Source organism: Pongo pygmaeus, chromosome 10, assembly GCF_028885625.2.
Source record: "Pongo pygmaeus isolate AG05252 chromosome 10, NHGRI_mPonPyg2-v2.0_pri, whole genome shotgun sequence".
In the NCBI taxonomy this organism is placed as follows: domain Eukaryota; kingdom Metazoa; phylum Chordata; class Mammalia; order Primates; family Hominidae; genus Pongo; species Pongo pygmaeus.
The window spans coordinates 254,878-274,982 of NC_072383.2; the positions used below are offsets into that span (position 1 = coordinate 254,878).

General features: G+C 51.4%; 1 protein-coding gene across 7 annotated transcripts in view; it reads right to left on the bottom strand.

Annotated features, from left to right (window-relative positions):
- Positions 1-237: 237 nt before the first annotated feature.
- The window catches only part of SLC6A13 (solute carrier family 6 member 13), a 59,561-nt gene continuing 39,693 nt past the window's right edge, over positions 238-20,105 (bottom strand). For 4 of the 7 annotated variants that reach the window (XM_054442598.2, XM_054442599.2, XM_054442604.2 and 1 more), the window contains 11 exons: positions 17,567-17,651; positions 16,802-16,934; positions 14,710-14,844; positions 7,287-7,390; positions 6,097-6,221; positions 4,096-4,208; positions 3,636-3,773; positions 2,774-2,876; positions 2,172-2,272; positions 1,009-1,179; positions 238-702 (listed from right to left, as the gene is read on the bottom strand). In XM_054442598.2, the coding sequence (XP_054298573.1) occupies positions 580-702; positions 1,009-1,179; positions 2,172-2,272; positions 2,774-2,876; positions 3,636-3,773; positions 4,096-4,208; positions 6,097-6,221; positions 7,287-7,390; positions 14,710-14,844; positions 16,802-16,934; positions 17,567-17,651 (1,331 nt within the window). In that variant the 3' untranslated portion in view covers positions 238-579. Of the gene's footprint in view, positions 703-1,008; positions 1,180-2,171; positions 2,273-2,773; positions 2,877-3,635; positions 3,774-4,095; positions 4,209-6,096; positions 6,222-7,286; positions 7,391-14,709; positions 14,845-16,801; positions 16,935-17,566; positions 19,434-20,105 lie in introns of those variants that run through there. The other 3 variants (XM_054442602.2, XM_054442601.2, XM_054442603.2) reach the window with 3 other exon arrangements.

The window sequence follows — 20,105 nt, forward strand, 5'->3', positions numbered from 1 at the left end:
GCTGAGGACGCGTGGAGAGAGGCTGGGCAGCCTCCTCTGGTCCAGATGCCTGTTGATGGAGGCTCTCAGCCTGGCCGCACCACCCGCCCCCATCACCGTGCTGAGTGGGCTCCAGGGAGAACTCAGTGGGGGAGGCTAGGATGGGGAGGGGCAGGGTCCTAAAGCCATAACTGTAACATGGGGAAGGGTCAAGGCAGCCAGGCAGGGGGCAGAAATCAGACAGAACTGCTAGCAGTCAGTGGGAAGAATGTGGATTTAATGGAATGAAGGGTGAGAGGGCCCGAAGCCAGCAAGTCTCGCCCCACCCGCCAGCCCCCACCCAGCTTCCCAAGGGTCTCAGAGGGACACTCTTGGCACTGGCCTTTCACATCTGTTCAACAACCCCTGAACTGAAAAGTTGGAGTGGGAGGCCTCCAGCTCAGCAAGTGGACTCCAAAATACCCCTCTTGTCTTATCCACTCCAGGTGGGGGCAGGGAAGCACATGGGGCTGCTTCTGCCCTGTCCCCTCTACAGCCATCCCCACGGCCAGGCTCCATCCCCACGGCCAGGCTCACAGGCACCATCCCAGGGCCTGCCCCCTAGCAGTGAGACTCTAGCTCTGTGAGTCTGAGCAGTGAGGTCCTGCGGGTGGCGGGAGCCGAGGGTCCTGCTGGGTTCTGCTGGGGCAGGTCCTCGGCTGGGCACACGAGCTGACGGATTCTCTGCAGGGAGAGCGGAGGTGGCTGTCAGGTGGCGGAGCGGGGGCAGGTCTGCCAGCTTCCCTCATCACCAACATCTACCTGCCTCCCCACACAAAAACCTGCCCTCCTGTCATCACAGCCGCTGTCTGGGAGTCCCCCTGTGTCTTCCTGAGACTTCTCAGCAGCCACTCTATCGCTCCCTGACACCCAGGCTAGGCCCACTGGCCCCTCCATACAACTGTGTGCGCCCTGGCTGGCAGCCCACCTGTCAGCACCTGCGAAGCTTCCCAGCCCCTCTGGCTGCTTTCCTGCCCACAAAGCCCCTACCTCTCTGAAGGGGCCCTTGAGGGTTCCGAGTCTGTAGAGGCTCCAGGCAGGAATGCAGACCATGGAGGACAAAGCCAGGAGCCAGCCCAGGGCATCGCCCCACCATGGGTACGTGTACTTCTTGTTGTAGGTCAGCGGAGTGTACTTGATCAGGGAGAAAAGGAAGGTGGCCTGAGGGGGAGAGCAGAAGAGAAAGGGGTTGGGGGGTGGGGGCCTTGTGCCCTCAGCTCTCCCGCCCCCCCAGCAGCCTGGCAGAAATCGCCCTCCAAGCCTGGATTCCCTCTAGCTCTTCTGGACCAATCAGCCTCCAATCTTCTCCATCCACACTCTACCCAAAACCCACACCCTCCAGCAGTATACTCTGTCACTCCAGGGCCCCTGTGCCCCTGGGCACCTCTACGTGCAGCTGACTCCCAGTTAGGATGTGATCATGTGGCCACTGCGTGCTGTGAGGTATTTACTACCTCTCCTGCACCATGAGTTTGGGGTATGAGTACCTCAAGGGTAGAGGCCATGCCTCGTTCTCCCTCTGCTCCTCAGTTATATCTGGCACACAGTGGGGGCTCAGGAACAGCTGACACAAAGAGACAAGGCCAAAGGAAGCTGCACGTTGTGGTTTCAGGCTCACATTCTGGAGCCAGGTTGCATGGGTTGGAATCCCAGTTCTCTGCAACTTTCTAGCTTGGGCCAGTGGCTTAACAACCTCTTCAACCTCAGTTTCATCTGTAATGCCAGTGTAACAACAGCACTTCCTTTATGGGACTCTTGTGAGGATTCAATGAGTTAATACATGTTAAAGCACCTTGTGCCCAGCACAAAGTCAGTGCTCTATGCCGGCTGCTATTATGATTGCTGTGGTTATTAGTATTATTATGAGCAGCCCAAGGCACCCGGGTTTCAGTCCTGGCCTGTGACGTTAGGCTCACACTGTGGTGTTGGTCAAACCATCTGACAGCTCTGGACCTCAGTTTATCCTTCTGTGAAATGGAAAGGAAGAATCTATCTTGCTGTAGTTTTCTAGAATCCAAAAGGAGGATGAGTGAAAATCTAAGATGATTTTCTGTTCCTAGGGAGAAGTCCATTGCAGGGCTAACGGCTTCTCTACCCTGCTAGCCACCATCTCTCCCTCTCTTCATCTGACTTTATCCCTGAAATGATCTTACTGTGCACACAGCTGGTGTGAGGAAGAGCCAGCAGTACTTGATAAGAGGCCATGGCCTGTACCCAATCATGTCTTCGATGTTGTCGTAGAAGCGCCTGGCTCCTACCACAGAGAAAAGAAGAAGGAAGGGGGAGAGAGTCATTCTTTGGCACCCAGGACATCAGGATGGGGCCACAAACAGACCAGAATGGGCAGGGACCCATAAAGAGATGACATCACAGCTATCTGTTCAAATCGTTGCTGGGAGAAAAAGCTCTTCCCTGGCATTCACAGGCATAAATAGCAGCAAGCAGGACTTGGCTTGGGTGCAGGCGGTCACTTCCTGATTATCAAGGTTGTCAAAAGCTGAAAACATTTGGACAGGGCAGGATATGGGCCCACCTGAGGTGGTCTAGGTATGGCTATAACCAAGACTGTGGGCAAGGCAGCTTCTGGAGGGCCTTCCAAAGGTAGCAATTTAGGATTTGCAAGGTTTTGGAGATTGGGTAGGGAGGCACCCCAGGAAAAGGTAAGTGTGAGCAGTAGATGTCTGTTTTGTGTCTAAGGACCCCAAGACCCTTAGACAAGAGGAGGGTGCTGGGACCTAGGGGAGGAGTCACTCACCGTAAACCCAAGCCACACAGAGGGACTCAAAGATGGCCACGAACAGGAGGCACATGCCACTGGCTGCATAGTAGTCAAAGAGCTGGAACACGTACATTCCGCCCTGCATGGGAGGAGATTATTTTAAAAAGAACTTTATCCAGTGGAAACAGAAAGATTCCCTCCTATGCCCCTTCGCTTCACATGGGGGAGGCACAGAGCAGAGTTGGTGAGGATCAGAGGAGACGGATCTTAAAAGAGAAGTAATTTGTAAGCCATAAAGCACGAGGCGGATATGAGACGCCAATTATTTTTATTATTGTTTTGGGACAGAATATAGATGAAATAAGACAGCTATTGTTAGATTACATCTGAGAACACTTAGGGACTGGCCACGAAGCCCAAGACATAGAGCGTACTCTTTGGGGAAAGGATCAGGATAAGGGCTGTCATTGATACTGTCAAGCTGACAAGCTCCGTCTCCCTCCTTCTCCCTAGAGACAGCACAGAATGTCACCCAGCCCCAAGGCTCCCTTTCTTGCTTTGAAGTTTGTACATAGAACTTGGTTCAGCTGCCTGGGAAATCACCAGATCTTGCTGGAGAGGCAGCTTCATCCCAATCCAATGCTCCACATACCTCTTCACTTACTGTGGAGCCAAATGGCTCCTCACCCATCCCTGGAGGTGGGTGGTCCATGCCCAAAGGCCAGAGGAGGGACCTGCCTACTTTGTCGTTCCTGGGATGGGGAAAAGAGGGAGTCCTAGTGTCCGGAAGCCCAGAAGACCTGCCCTGACCGGAAGCCAGGGTATCTGCCTCACCGACAGGTAGCAGCTGTCACTTGGCTCCTCCTCCCCAGCCTTCCCCCGCTTCCCAGGCCCTCACCTCTGTGAGCATGATCAGCCCCACAAGGAAGGAGACGACAGATACTCCAAGGATGAGGACTTCCCTCCGGTTCTTCTTGCGGAACACGTGAGGGTACATGTCCACCAGCGCTGTCACCAGGCTTTCTACACACACAAACTGGATGACAGGGCAAAGGGATTGGAGGGAAGGAGAGCTCCCGAGATGCCCTGTCCATGAGCGCTGGCTTCTCGCTCCCAGGATCAGCCCTGCCAGCCTCACTGTCTCAGGTCCCCTCAGCTATGGTCCTTGCCTGGTTAGGTCAGGACTCACCCTCAAGCTCTCGTGTCCCCAAAAGGGCATCCACTTCTGACATTCACCCAGTCCCCAGCTATTTTAAGGGCCCTTGGGGCATAAAGCTCAACGACATGCCCACAGCTCCTCCTCCCCAGCACACACCCCCCACTCATCTCTCAGCCTCTGAGTGGCTGCCTCTTGATACCTGGCTATCCAGTCCCAGGAGAACGACCATGAAGAAGAAACAGCAGGCCCAGAGAGGAGAGAAGGGCAGCATCACCACGGCCCGCGGGTAAGCGATGAAAGCCAGGCCAGGGCCTACGACAAGGAGCAGAGGAACACGGGCCAGTGCCCGGGCCAGCTCCAGGCCGTGGGTGACCCGTGGCTTCCCAGTGTGGGGCCACAAAATAACAGGGGCTAGAGAAAACTTCACCCCAAAGTTACTATCACCACCACCATCCTCACCCAGGAGAAGCCACCCCAACCTCCACCTGGTTCTCGCATTTCCAAGGTACCTCTCACTGTACTCTCACTGGCAAGAACAGAATCTAGAGACGGTAGGTGTAGAGGGCTGTGGGTCTAAAACGACTTCAGATCTCCAGATCTATTGTACAGACCTGAGGTTTCAAGCCTAGAATGAGCTCAGAAGTCAGCAGGCCATAGAAATTTGTGAAGCAGACCCGGTGCCAAACGCAAGGGGGTGGTAGGGCCTGGTGAGGGGCGGAGCGATCACGCCCCAGCTCCTCGCGATGTTTTGTTGTATTTGTAAGGAATGTAGACGGTACCAAAAAAATCGCTCCAAGGCCAGAGTTGGCCCAGGGCCTCCGGTTTACCACCTCTGCGCCTGGAGCCCTTTCTGTCACCCTGCAATGAGTATACTGGCACTGATCTCAGAATGCCGCTGACACACATCCTCGCAGCGCGTGAATGTTTCTCTCGACTGACTCATATGGCAGGAAAACATGCACGTAATACAGCCTGAGTCTACCCATGGGAAGTTCCTCTGAAAAGTGAAGAGCGTCACTGTGACCTTGGAGGTCTTCTCCTTCTGCCAGTCCCAGCTCCCACATTGGTGAGGTGGGGGCTGTGCAGGGCCTGCCGAGCAGGTTTCCGTTGCATGGTACAAGTAGAGTGCCTCGCCTAGCACCTGGCGACAGTCAACACTTAGAAAGTGAGACACGGGCCAGGCATGGCGGCTCATGCCTATAATCCCAGCACTTTGGGAGGCTGGGGTAGGTGGATCACTTGAGGCCAGGGGTTCAAGACCAGCCTGGCCAACATGGTGAAACCCTGTCTCTACTAAAAATACAAAAATTAGCCGGGCATGGTGGCACATGCCTGTAATCTCAGCTACTCGGGAAGCTGAGGCACGAGAATCACTTCAGCCCGGGAAGCGGAGGTTGCAGTGAGCCAAGATCATGTCACTGCACTCCAGCCTGGATGACAGAGCAAGACTCCATCTCAAACAGTTTAAAAAAAAAAAAAGAGGGAGAGAGAGAGAGACACTATCCTTCTTAATGAGAATCACAGACATCCGCTGCCCAGGGCTTGGCATCCTGTGTGGCCCAGGCGTGCTTCTGAATGCCATTGGTAAATAATCATCTTGTTACAGGGCAGAAGTAGGTGAGCAAGAGAAATATTTTACGGCTTATCCAGATCGGGGCCTGGGCTTTGATGTTATCTGAAAGCAGCAAAACAGCACTGCATGGTGGAAAGGCAGTCACTTACAAAAGGGGGAAACCCTATATGCTGATAGGAACTTCTCCTTGAGATTCATTTCAAAGTGAACAAAATGAGGCCAGGTGCAGAACAGTGTATATAATATGTTATCATTTGGTTTTTTAAGAAGGTGGCAAGAAATAGAAATAGTAATATGTATTGCATGTATATGTCTGTATATATATTTTTTTTCTCATATATGTCTAAACTATTTCTGGAAGGATAAACACGAAATAGATAACACTGGCTGCTTCCAGAGTAATGAACTGGAAGTCAAGGATGGGAAGAAAAATGTTCACTGTATGCCTACTCTTTAAAGCTGGAATTACTGTTTCAATTCTCCCCCAAGTCTTCCCAGAATGCATCCACTGAATGGTGGCCGTAGCTCACCCAGAGTGTAGGTGACACAATGGAAACGCCTCTAGACCCTGGCTGCCAGAGGTTTGAACCAGGCTTACTGCCTCCAGGCCTCCCCAGTAACACTCACCTGACTCGGCCACCTCAGAAATGGGCACCCCCTGCTCCTGAGACATGAAGCCCAGGATGGAGAAGATGGCAAACCCGGCCACAAAGCTGGTGCCGCTGTTGAGGAAGCAGAGGGCGATGCAGTCCCTGTGGGGCAGGGGTGAGGAGAGGGTGGAATGGCAGGGTCAGAACAGGGCTGCAACCTCTCCTGCTTCCTGTCTGGGAGCACAGCCCCTCCTGGCAGACACTGTCCTGGCCCCTTCACGGACGCCGGAGCAGGGCTACCTGGCAGAATTCAGAGGACCACACAAAGCACTGGCTCTCCTCCTACACTCCTCGGCCCCACCAGCCCGGGGATGGAATACATCAAGGTAGTCCTAAAAGAATGAGGCTCCAGGGAAGTAAAACATGGATCTAGATGTGACAAACCACCACACAGCCGCCCCTCTCTGCCATATAGGTCCACACCTCATGGGACACTACCACTCTGCCATCGTCCCATTTGGCATGCTAACACAGGGGTAGAGACATGGGCAATCCCAAACAACAAATAACTCTTAGTCACCTAAATTCAGTTTTGAGATGTACAGTATGATTTCGCTTCAGCTGTGTTTCAGCGCGTATTAAAATTGGCTTAAATTTTCTGAGCACAAACCAGGTAGGCAAAGAGAGAACAAGGGGTACAGCATGTGAAGTGAGGGAGATGGTGTGAAAAATGGGTAAGGATTCAAAGTTTTGGGGGCAGATTTACCAAGCAAGCAAGACTGGGGTACACAGTAGGACCTCACTTCACATCGTGGATACATTTCTTGCAAATTGCAATTTTAAGCAAAACAACCTATAATGAAACCAGTTTTTTTTTCTCATCAAAGTTATAAGGAAACGACATTATTCAAAGACCTGTTGTGCTTCTCAGGCTTGCTTAGCTAGCACTCCTGAGCCCACTAACCTCTACATCGGCCAGGAGGCCAGGTCCCCCTGCAGTGGTCTCCCAGCCAATCACAACTATCCCACCCTTTCGGATGCAATTCTCTTCCATCTCGCAGTTGGCCCCTTGCAGCTCCTGGTAGCCCTGGGGTGTTGGATATGGGGGTGTAGACAGGGGGGCAGATCCAGGAGCTGATGCACCCTCCAACTCACCCTCGTCTAGCGTGGCTGGAAGGACAGTAGAGAGATGCAGGTGTGTGGCTCAGGCCCCACGCCCCCAATCACCTGTAGCAGTTGTTGTGGTACTTGTTGTAGCTGCCCAGGGCTGTCAGGCACCCAAGACAGATGGCGAAGGAGAAGAATATCTGGGTGCCTGCATCCATCCACACCTACAAAGGGGAAGGGCAAGAAAGGTGAACTCCCAGGAAAGCCAGGCCATTCAAGCCATGGGCGGACATAGGCATGTGGCTGAGCCGGACACTGGCTAGGGATGGTGAGAAGTCTGTTCTCAGCCAACACTGGCATCCTGCTACCTCTGCTCGCCCCAGTGGGCTCTACTCCCTGGACTCCTAGATGAAGTTTCTTGGGCACTACTAGGATAGAATAGGTATTAGGCATTCAAAGAAAATGAAAAAGACTAAAAGACCCATGGTGGAAACATGTAGGAGGGTGGGACAGGGCTCCAAAACAAAGCTAGGTCTCCTGTCAGGTTTTTGGTCCTAGGTTCTGCCCCCACTTTCTCCTATGACGAGTGTGGAGGAATCCAGGCACAGGGTCTCCAAGAACACTGTCCCTAATAGCAGGGCCACCACCAGTATGTAGCTTTGCCCCTCACATCTCAGCAACCTCTGTCTAAAGACAGGGAGAATAATTCTCGGCTCACAAAAAGGCAAAAGGACGAACAGAAACACCTCTGAAAAGGGCTTTGTACTCCTTGGGAGGGAAAAAATCACAGTCCAGCTAAACATAGAATTCAGTTGTTATTGTTATTATCTCAGCTGGCTTGCCCAGCCTGTGCATGTTATGATTTAGATCTAACAGCTAGAATAACATCCCAGACAGAAAGAACATCAAGGCAACAGGACCGAGCAACCCTGCAGATCTGCAGGACCCTCCCCAGGCGTTCGTGCCCCTGGCGACGTGAGCACAACCAGGGAGCCCCCTGCTATGGACGCAGACATCCAAGCAGGTGTTCCTCACATGTCTGTGTTCCTAACAGAAAGGGCGCCGGATGACCCGTCCATGTCTTTTGCTCAGCCTCATTCCAGAACCCCCCAAGCAGGCCCCTAGTTTCCATAAAACCCTCTGTCCTTTCATCCCTCTTTTCTGCTAATATCAGGCCTCCAATTCCTCAGTCCCTTCCTGGTCTTTTCCCGCCTCGCTAGGCATGGTCACCACCCTCAGCCCCTGCCCCCTGCTCCCTCCTTTCACGCTCACCCCTACCAAAGTGGCCACATTTCTCAGCAGTGTACGGGCCCGAGGGATCCATCAGCAGGCTGACCACCTCAGAATCACGCCGATTCCTCAGCCAGCATCCCCAGTCGAGACACTGAATCCCTAGGCCTGAAGGAGAACCCAGAACTCGTATCCTTTTCAGAGCTTCCTGGCTGATCCTAATGGTCACCAGGTATGGGATGCTGTCCTATGGCCCCTGCATCAGGGGTGCACCCAGGGCACCCATCCTCTCATCATGTTTCCATTCTGCAGGGCCAGGGACAGAGCAGGGAAGACGGTGGGGGGAAGGAGAGAATGTCTCCAGCCTCCCATTCTTGAGTTAACTGGGAATCCTGTCCTGAGGGGGTCTGTGAGGCAGGAGGTGCCACCAGGGACAAGGGGTCAACAGCAAGAAGCACAGAGGAGGATTTGGAGGGGCTGGAGCCAGGGAGGAAATCACACAGAGAAGGAAACGCTGGGAATGAAATGCGAGAAAAGGAAAGGGAATGAAGGACAGACCCTGGGACAGGCAAGGGAGTGCTTGCAAACTGCGGTGTCTCACTTCTCCCAGTTTAAAGAAAAAAAAACTTTCAGTGTGATGCCACACGAATTTTGAGGAGATGCCTTGGCCAGTCTGTTTGCTCCTTCAAGATGTTCCAAATCCTTTGCTCTTCTAAAACTCTGCCACACAGATCCTGCGAAGATAGTCATCTCAGGAAAACTCACTGACTTTGGCATGAAAGTCACTCGGTTCTATCTCATTCCTGCTTCACTGGCTAAGTTATTGGCAGCTTCAAGAACAGGACCTTCCGGCAAAAGGCCCTGAGCTTATAGAGAAAGTGCTTCCCCAGGGTCAGAGGTGTAAGGGCTCAGGACCAATGCATGTCTCCTGGGGCCCACGGGTACTGCCCCTTCATGAGGTCGGGCGCCCCCTCCCAAAAAGGTCATTCAGGATGTGTCCCGGGAGCCTGGAGGCCTCGCGCCTTGGACATTTGCTCCCGGGCCTGACAGTGCACGGGGTGCAGACTGGGCCATGAATTACCAAGGAAACACGCCGTGGCTGGCCACACACAGGCAGAGGCACAAGCCCGATACGGGCAGCTTTGTGAACTTGTGCTTGGGAAGGAATAATAAGAGAAATCGTGACTTGGCCATTTACGTCGCCTCGGCAGGGGTGGGAGGTCGGAGTGGGGTCATATGGAGACTGAGTTGGGGGAGAGGTTAATGAGAACTAAGGAAAATGCAGCAGGAGGGCTGAAAACCCAGAGCACAAGGGTCAATGAAAATGCAGCAGGAGGCTGAGAACCCAGAGCGCAAGGGTCAATGCACTCTTCTTTGACCAAAGCCCCCTCACTGGGAGCTTGGCAAGCCCCAGCTCCCCACACAGCTGCTGCCCGACAGGCCTGCTGGGATGGGGAAGAGAACGGGGTCAGAGCAAGCTGTTCCATTCCCACCACAGGCGACCACTCCCTGCCCACTCCAAGAGCCCTGGTTTCTGGAATAAAGCTCTGATTTGTCTCTGGCTAGGGCAGAAGGCCGACCAAGGGAAAAACAAGTGTAAAAAATTCTGGGTGGAACGCAGGTAAAAGAGGTCTTGGGGGGAAAGAGGAGGAGAGGGGACTCTAGAAGATCTGGGAAAGATGTTTTCAGCCTCAAGTCCAACCCCCAGGATTATTAATATCTATCTACTATTTTTAGGAAGGCAATGTTTTGTAGTGGAAAAGCACAGCTTTGAAGTTACATTAATCTGGGCTCAATTCCTGACTTATTAATTACTGGCTGTGTGATCTTAGGCAAGTCACTTAACCTCCCTGAACCTCCCTTTTCTCATCAGGAAAATGGGTATAATAACAAATAAAATAATGTATGTAAAATGCCTAACACATAAGTAAATATTAGTTTCCTATCTCACCTTCTGGAATAATAAAAAGCAGCTCTTAAAACTCTCAAATAATTCATATTCTTTGGGAAATACCTATCATGGTAAATAAGACAGCAGTCATCAAAAGACTACTTGAGATAAAACCCAAGCTCCCCCATATGCTAGTTTTGTGATTCTGGGCAAGTTTCTTAAGTTTCCTAAGCTTCTGTTTCTCCATCCGTAAGACGAGGCTGACCCCAAACTCACAGGGTTGAACTGTGTCAAGCACTCAGCAAAGGGCCTGGCGAATAAGAAGGACATGATAAGGTTAGCTTTGGCCACTGTTTACTGCTGCTATTATTTTAAAAAGCAACTCATCTTTCATTGATAATGAGGTGGTATAGATTGGATTTCAATACTAAAATAAAGACTAGTTCTAATCGGTAATTTCAGCTTCCTCCCTTAACAAACCTCTCCTTAGGCTTGCTTAACATAGGGATTTAAAAGGTTCCACGAAGGTTCTTTGGATGTCCTCCTCCCATCCCCCGCCCTCAGCAATCTCCTAAAGTGCGGTAGAACAGGCACAGGGCCAGGACCCGGGAAAGAAACAAGTGGTCTGAATAAAGCGCACGCTCCAGCAGAGCCCTGGGTCTCCAGTGGCCAGTCTCCAGGGGGACGAGACAAGGCCTGGGGACACCGGGAAAGGCAGCAACCTGCCTCTCAAACAGCAAGCCTGGCAGAAAAAGGGGAGCAAACGAGAGGGGAGCACGGCGTTGTCTCTGCCTGGCTCCCCACAACCGGCCTCAGTGCTTGGCAGAGAGATGCGTCTTTGGTCTGTGTTGGGGAGAAGACATACCTTTCTCAAGTGCCAGGCAAATGCCAGTTAGAATGATCACACTTCCTGGGGAGTGCCAACCAGATTCAATTAGGGCTCTGGCAAAGCACCCCCACCCTGCAGGTGCTGCTTTGTTCACTGACAACAAAGGCCTAGCTTCAGCATGAGACTTGGACCAGGCAGAGAAGAAGGTTGCTCAGGACTAGTCCTGGCACTTGAGCCATCCCCCTCCCCACAGCCCCAAAGCACTTGGAACACAGATGCTCCCTGCACAGCCCAGAGCTGGCTGGAATGGAAAGAACGGTATCCCAGAGCACAGACTGAAAGAGGTCTTTGTCCCTGCAGTCACCCAGACAGAGACTTATGGCCTCATTAATGCTCAGAAGTTGAAAGCTACCTGGTCCACCTTCTTTATGTTTTCTGGAAGCTGTTATATACCAAACATGGCACGTGGAACAGATCTGGCACATAGCAGATGCTCATAGTAGATTCATTCAGGTTTTTGCTGAATGAATAAGCTGTGAGAGAAACAAAGGTGAGCGGCCTGGGACCTCGTCTCCAAGAGTGGATCATAAAGCGCGTGGGATTCGTCATCACTCAGACCCAGTCCCAGCTGCGGGTATGAGGATGAAAACATGCTTTAAGCTCTCTAGGCCTTAATGTCCTAATCTATAAAATGGGGATGCCTTGTTGATCTGCTGTGAGCGTTTGCTGAAATAACGCATGCAAGCCTCTTAACGACGTCAGGGACAGAGTAAGCACGCCTTAGTTGTTAGCTATAAATAGCTGATCAGGACAAAGCCATGAATCTGTTGTGGAACTAGGGAGCCCCTCTGTCCTTTTTCTCTGCCTGCCTACCTGCCTGTCACCTTTCCTGATCATGCCCCCTTCCTCTCTGGCCTAACCCGCAGACAAAGGCGATCTTTGTAGCTTAGCCACCGGTTCTCAACTCTGCCCCTCCAGAACCACAATGGCTTTCTCTTGTGTGCGGAATCCAAGCCAAACTCTTCACCCAGCCTTCAAAGCCGCCCCTCCACTCAGCTTCCCCCTACAACTCCTGCTCGCCACCTACCGTCCATCACAACCCTTTGGTTCCAGATAAGTCAAAGGGCTTATGATTCACAAAACAAAGATACCCTTTGCCTGGTCTGCCGTAATTAGTGGCTGCGCAACCTTACGCCACAGTGTGCTCATCTTACAATGAGCAACGTGCACTGGGGTCCTTCTAGGACCCTGGTTGTGCTTCTACAGTTTGGCTCCAAAGCCTGACTGCAGCCCTCGTACCCTGTGTGGACGTGAGGCAGTAGCAATCTGTATCTCTACGCTGTCTGAGAAATGAGAGAAGGGAAAGATAAGCTCCTATCCCACCAGAAGGTTATTGAGAAACACTCAGGACCAGGGCTACTTGACTCTGCAGGGAGGTTTCTGAAAAGCAGCGATCTGTCTGCTTCTGGAAGCCACAGCGTCCCAGTAGAGCTCAGGATGAAAGAATCAAAACCTGGCCGGAGTGGCCAAGAGACCTGAGAACAGTTTGGCTTCCAGATCTCCTGACATTCTGCCCCAGGGGGAGCCATTGCTCCTGTGTGCATGGAGCTCCCAGCCTCGGTGTGCCTGTCCCCTTTCTCTTGCTCCCTGTCAGCAACGTCAGTGAATATGCTGGTGCCCGACTATTTTAAATGTTTGGAAAGCCATCCCAGTGTGTCTCCACGTGCTGGGAGCCACCCGCCCTTATGTCTCCTTGGGGCTTCTTTCACAGACATGGAGAGACTCTTCCAGCAACAAGAGGGGGATCTCTAGGTTGCACACTCACTCCCCCGGCAGGGTGGTCTCTGTGCCCGGGAGGCAGAGGCAGGGCATAACCGGGTAACATTTCAGGGCCTCTGGGGCGGAGCTTACCCACACACCCCTCCGGCCCTCAACACCTCCTGGCTTTGCCAGCTTTCAGATGGCTGCCAAAGAGGGGAAGGTAAGAGACCTGTCGGAGGCAGGGGCGGCCCATTCCAGGCCTTGCTTTCCAACCCCCTTCAGGCAGCAGGCAACACCACCCCTCCCTACCCGGACGGTAAAAAAGCCCGCTGTAGCAGAGGGAGTGCAGACCGTGAAGGAAGGGTGGGGAGGAGACCTGGAGCCTCTGGACAACTGACAGGGAAATTTAACACTAGCCCGGCTGGCTGAGGGCAGGGCCAGGGAGCTGCGGCCTAGACACATGGGCAGAGGAAGGGGACCAGGAGGCAGACTGAGGGGTAAGAATTAAAGAGGAAGCTCAGTAGGAGATGAGCTCCTAAGAGATAAATGTACGAAGCGGGTGGGGAGAGGATGGGAGAAGGACACCCTTGAGTAAGGACTGTGAGTGACACTTGTGGCCCTTGAGAAATATTACTAGAAATACTACCCTAGTAATATTTGCCTGGGTTCCCTGGCAGCTGTGAACCCAAGAAGGGACAGTGTCAGACACCTTATGACCACAAACAGCTGCTAACATGTCAGAGGCATTTGAACCAGAGCGACTCCAGCTTGAATAGGGGCGGAGTAAAATAAAGCTGAGACCCACTGGGGCTGCATGCCCAGAAGGTAAGGCATTCTAAGTTACGGGATGAGACAGGAGGTTGTCATGTCACATGATACAGGTCATAAAGACCTTGCTGATAAAACAGGTTTCAGTAAAGAAGCCGGCCAAAACCTGCCAAAACCAAGATGGCAACAGAAGTGACCTCTGTTCTTCCTCACCACTCATTATATGTAAATTATTATGCATTAGCAGGCTGAAAGACACTCCCACCAGCTCCATGACAGTTTACAAATGCCATGGCAACGTCAGGGAGTTAACCTCTATGGTCTAAAATGGGGGGGAGTCCTCAGTTATGGGAATTGCCCACACCTTTCCAGGAAACTAATGAATAATCCACCCCTTGTTTAGCATATAATCAAGAAATAACCATAAAAATGGGCAACCAGTAGCCCTGGGGCTGCCCTGCCTATGGAGTAGCCATTCTTTATTCCTTTATTTTATTTTATTTTATTTTAGAGACAGAGTCTCGCTCTGATGCCCAGGCTGGAGTGCAGTGGCGCGATCTCAGCTCACTGCAACCTTCACCTCCTGGGTTCAAGCTATTCTCCTGCCTCAGCCTCCCGAGTAGATGGGACTACAGGTGCCTGCCACTAGACCCAGCTAATTTTTGTATTTTTAGTAGAGGTGGGGTTTCACTATGTTGGCCAGACTGGTCTCGAACTCCTGACATCAAATGATCCACCCACCTCGGCCTCCTAAAGTGCTGGGATTACAGGCATGAGCCACTGCACCTGGCCTCCTTTACTTTCTTAATAAGCTTGCTTTTGCTTTATTCTACTCCCCCCAAATTCTTTCCTGTGCGAGGTCCAAGAACCCTCTCTTGGGGTCTGGATTGGGACCCCTTTCCAGCAACAAACAGATGTCTAGAGAAGGAAGGGTGCACTCCTGCTGCCACTGTGGACACCCTAGGGTAGTGCTAGGTGCAGGGGTTCCCTGTCAGAGTGCAGGGAAAGCCTGAAGCTCAGGTGCCCTGGGAGTCACGTGAGGGCTCCTGTCTGTGGCTTCTTACCTGGGGATCCCACAGACGTGTGAGGTTTGGGTACAGGTAAAACTGAATTCCTTGGGCTGCCCCAGGCAATGTCACCCCTCGAATTAACAGGACCACCAGCATGAGGTAAGGAAATGTGGCCGTGAAGTACACCACCTGGTCACGGGCAAATGAGAGACAAGGAGCTTGTGAGTGAGGAAGCGGCAGGGGCAGGAGGCAGGAGGCAGGAGGCAGGGGCAGGAGGCAGGGGCAGGAGCTCCTCAGAAAAGGTCAAGGGACTGTTCCTCCTGCTCCCAGCTCATCCGCAGCTGTTTAGTTCTGTTGCAGGAAGTCAGGAACCCCGAATGGAGGGACTGGCTGGAGCCGCGGCAGAGGAACATAAATTGTGAAGATTTCATGGACATTTATCAGTTTCCAAATAATACTTTTATAATTTCTTATGCCTGTCTTTACTTTAATCTCTTAATCCTGTTATCTTCATAAGCTGAGGATGTATGTCACCTCAGGACCACTGTGATAATTGTATTAACTGTACAAATTGATTGTAAAACACGTGTGTTTGAATAATATGAAATCAGTGCACCTTGAAAAAGAACAGAATAATAGCAATTTTTAGGGAACAAGGGAAGACAGCTATAAGGTCTGACTGCCTGTGGGGTCAGGCAAAAAGAGCCATATTTTTCTTCTTGCAGAAAGCCTATAAACAAACGTGCAAGTAGGAGAGATATCACTAAATTCTTTTCCTAGCAAGGAATATTAATATCAATACCCTGGGAAAGGAATGCATTCCTGAGGGGAGGTCTATAAATGGCCGCTCTGGGAATGTCTGTCTTATGCAGTTGAGATACGGACTGAGATATGCCCTGGTCTCCTGCAGTACCCTCAGGTTGACTAGGGTGGGGAAAAACTCTGCCCTGGTAAACTTGTGGTCAGACCAGTTCTCTGCTCTCGAACCCTGTTTTCTGTTATTTAAGATGTTTATCAAGACGATATGTGCACTGCTGAACATAGACTCTTATTAGTAGTTCTGTTTTTGCCCTTTGCCTTGTGATCTTTGTTGGACCCTTATTAGTAGTTCTGCTTTTGCCCTTTGTCCTATTCCCTCAGAAGCATGTGATCTTTGTTAGACCCGTATTAGTAGATCTGCTTTTTGCCCTTCGAAGCATTCGATCTTTGTACCTACTCCCTATTCTTACAACCCCTCCCCTTTTGAAACCCTTAATAAAAACTTGCTGGTCTGAGACTCAGGCGGGCATTGTGGTCCTACCGATATGTGATGTTACCCCCGGTGGCCCAGCTGTAAAATTCCTCTCTTTATACTGTCTCTCTTTATTTCTCAGCCAGCCGACACTTATGGAAAATAGAAAGAACCTATGTCGAAATATTGGGGGTGGGTTCCCCAGATATAGTTCCATCTCCCCTATCCCTTGAGCCACATCCTCCCCTCTTCCCTTCCTCCCTCCAGCTAAAAGCTCCCGCCTCCCCGACACATATTCAATAAATATTTGTTGAGTGACTGAATGACATTTGGCATTCTCCCAACAAGTGTGCTTAGCATTCATGGCAAGGATTGTCAGATATGAAAAGATTTGTGACACATGACCCCTGTCCTCACGGAGCTTACTAGCTTAGCACAACCAGGCAGCCAGATTAGGAGAGGCCCCCAGGGCAAGAGTTCGGGAGAATTCAGAATGCCCTCTTTGCTCCAGGGCAGAGTCCCCCGGAATTCTTGAGTTGGTTAAGAATCATTTTGAGATGAAGAGACTTCATGGAATTCTTTTTCCAAAGAACCGTTGTATGAATTAGGGAACCATGACTTGTGTTCAATTTGCAATGTGCCCACCCATCGTCAATTCCAAGATCAGATTACCCTGGAGGTGTCCTTCCTGCCTTTCTCGCTCTCTTCCAGTACCAAAAACCAGTAGTATGTGAATCTAGGAGAGACACAGAATCAAGGAAGGACACAGAATCAAGGAAGGGAGCCACATTGAATCCTTGCTGGGTCATCGCCTCCCATCCTCGACGGGGCCACAGCTTAGAGAACTCCCGGGTGACAGCCCCCAGGGAGGGCAGGGAGTCCAGGAAGGGGAGGGCGGGAGCTCCCCACACGCACCTTGCCTGTGGACTTCACCCCCTTCCAGATGCAGAAGTAGCAGATGACCCAGGCCAGCAGGAGGCACAGAGCCAGCTCCCAGCGCAGGGCCCCCAGGTGCTGGATCCCATCAGAGATCTTCAAGACCCGCCGCCTGGGGAGAGAAGGGTTGAACCTGGCTTACTTTTTCTGCCAGCCTCAGTTTTGTGGCCCCGTCCTGGGACAGTGGAGCTGAGCCTGCCTCCAGGCTCTTGTCCAAAGGTTCTCCGCTGTCTTCACATGAGGCCATCCTTAGCCCAGAGCTGGAGGTGGACATAAAGGTGGAGAATGGAGACTGTTCCAGGTAAGTTTGCTCTGAGTGCTTTGTCCCCAGCCAGGGGAAGGAGGCACAGGCACCTATGTTCCCAACCAGGGTTTCAGGACCTTTTGACAGCAGGACTCTTGCCCTGGGTGAATATCAGTACTGGGGGGAGGGGGTGGGTCAGAGTCCACACTCTTGCAGGCACAGGGAGGAGGAAGTGCGGAGTGAGAGCACATAGGCACACACACTCTCTAACGCGGGGCGGGGGTGCGGGCAAGGAAGGCCAGGCACAGCCCCAGGAGAACTGCAGAAGTCTCATCTCTGAAACCAGTCCTGCAATAACCACAAACACAGGCACCACAGAAAAAACCACGCAGTGGAAACTCTTCCCTTGCTGTCCATGGAGAGTGACCTTCATGTGGACTCCTCCCCACACCCTTCTTTGAACACATGGCCCACACTGGGTGGGGAAGGGTCTCACTTACTCCCAGAACTCGATGACAGGAGAGGTGCCATTCTCAGAGGTACCATTCAAGGAGCCGTTGGTCTTCTGGAACTCCATACAGTGTTCTACCCATGGGTCACGAGGAGGGAAAAAAGAGAAAAACCATCAGCCAGCCTATGACACAACTAGAGAGTGGGGTGAAATTGTAGGAGAATGGGAAGGAAGGTATTTGGCAGGAGCCAGGCTAAGGTTATCTGTACAAAGCATCCTCCCACACGTAATAACCTCAACAAATGCAGCTCACTCTCTCCTGCACACTTGGACATGTGGGTACATAGATGCTTGGGTATACATTCTCCTCAAGCATGATCAGATGGCAACAGGAAAGATGCTCTTCAGGCCAGTTGCTTCAAGGCATGCTAACATTTCTATGTAAGCGTCCTGTGCAAAGTCACCACCTTCGAGGAATAATAAGAGGGAACTGATGTGTCAGAGTGGCCAAGAGCGCAGGTTGGAAAGCTGTGGCTTGAATGCTGACCCCAGGGGTATGAACTGTGCGGCCGTGGGTAAGTTATAACTCAGCTCTCTGTGTTTTGCTTCACTCGTCTCTAAAATAGATAGTAAGATCCATTACATAGGATTGATAAGAAGTTAAATGAAAACATGGATGTAGAGTGCTCAATAAATGGTGCTCTTTATTATTTGTGTGTGACTTTGGAGTTTTACAAAGAGTACTGACTTTTTTATGTTTGATAAATACAATAATCCTGGGAAATATTAAGACAGATACTGTTTTCCCCATTGTGCCCATGAAGACGGTGGATCTTCTTAGAAATGGCCTGTATCTGCTCATGAATGACCAAGTGTAGGCTGGAACCCAGGTCAGCAAATTGTCTGGGTTCCACCTTCAAAATATCTAGACTGATCCTTCTTGTCACCTCTGCTACCACCACCCCAGTACAGGGTGGCAGCATCAGCTCCCGGCTCATACCTGACCTTCAGCTTTCACCCTTGCTCCCCTCGTGGAATCTCCATTTTGTTAAACCTTAGATCACTCTATGTCATACCTCAGGTAAAGGCCTCCAGTGGGTTTCCCGTCCCACTCAAAGAAAAAAGCTGCAGCCCCTTTAGCTGCCTTCAAGGCCGTATTGGATGCATTCCCACACCATTCCCCTCAGCCACCTGCTCTACCACATCCACCCTGTTCCCTGCACACATGGGGTGTGTTAGATTCATTCCCACACCATTCCCCTCAGCCACCGGCTCTGCCACGTCCACCCTGTTCCCTGCACACGTGGGGTGTGTTAGATCCATTCCCACACCATTCCCCTCAGCCATCTGCTCTACCACATCCACCCTGTTCCCTGCCCCTTCAGCCACCTGCTCTACCACATCCACCCTGTTCCCTGCACACATGGGGTGTGTTAGATCCATTCCCACACCATTCCCCTCAGCCATCTGCTCTACCACATCCACCCTGTTCCCTGCACACATGGGGTGTGTTAGATCCATTCCCACACCATTCCCCTCAGCCATCTGCTCTACCACATCCACCCTGTTCCCTGCCCCTTCAGCCACCTGCTCCACCACATCCACCCTGTTCCCTGCACACGTGGGGTGTGTTAGATCCATTCCCACACCATTCACCTCAGCCACCGGCTCTACCATGTCCACCCTGTTCCCTGCACACGTGGGGTGTGTTAGGTGCCATGCTGCCTCAGTTCTTTCTTCCTAGAGTTCTTGTCCTCCAGCTGAACGACTCGGTCCCCCTCCTCCTTCAGACCAATGCTGAAGGGGCATCTCAGTAAGGCCTTCCTTGACCATGCCACTTAAAATTGCAATCCCACCCATAAAACTCACAGTCTCTGTTTTATTTTCCTCCATAGCCCGTCTTCTAACACGACATGTACTGCTGCTTTCTAACCGGACACTTCTCATTCACTTGTTTTGTTTATGTCTACCTCCCATCACTACAATGAAAGCCCCAGGAGGGTGGGGTCTTTGTTTTTGTTTATTACCATATTCCCTGTGCTCAGAACAGAGCCTGGCGTATAGCAGGAGCTCAACAAGTATCTGTTGGGTGATTGAAGGCCAGCTGGGTGCTCTCTCCACTAAACCATTCACTTCCCTGGACGCTGCAGTGCACACAGAAAAGCATTATTTCATCTTGGCGGGACAGCGTGTCTCGTGCTATTCAAATGCTAGGCTCTGAGTAAAACCAGGCTCACTAAGAGAGATGTCAACAATGTCAAAAAATAATACTCAGGTATTTAATGTACCTCAGAATTGTCCCAGAGACCCCCAGGCAATCCACAGAAAGATGGGCCTAATGATGCTCTGAAGCAAAAGCTCTAGGCCACCAAAAGTTGACACAATTGTTTCAAGAGGGACTCCACTGAGATCTGGATAAAATCTTTACTATCCGACAGGCTGGTTGTCAAGGGTGGTTTCAGTACACATAGATATTTAAAAAAATAAAAAGGAAGAAAAGAAAATATATATAAAGCTAAAGAAGTATAATAAAACAGATTTTTTTTGGAGACCAAGTCTTTCTCTATTACACAGGCTGGAGTGCAGTG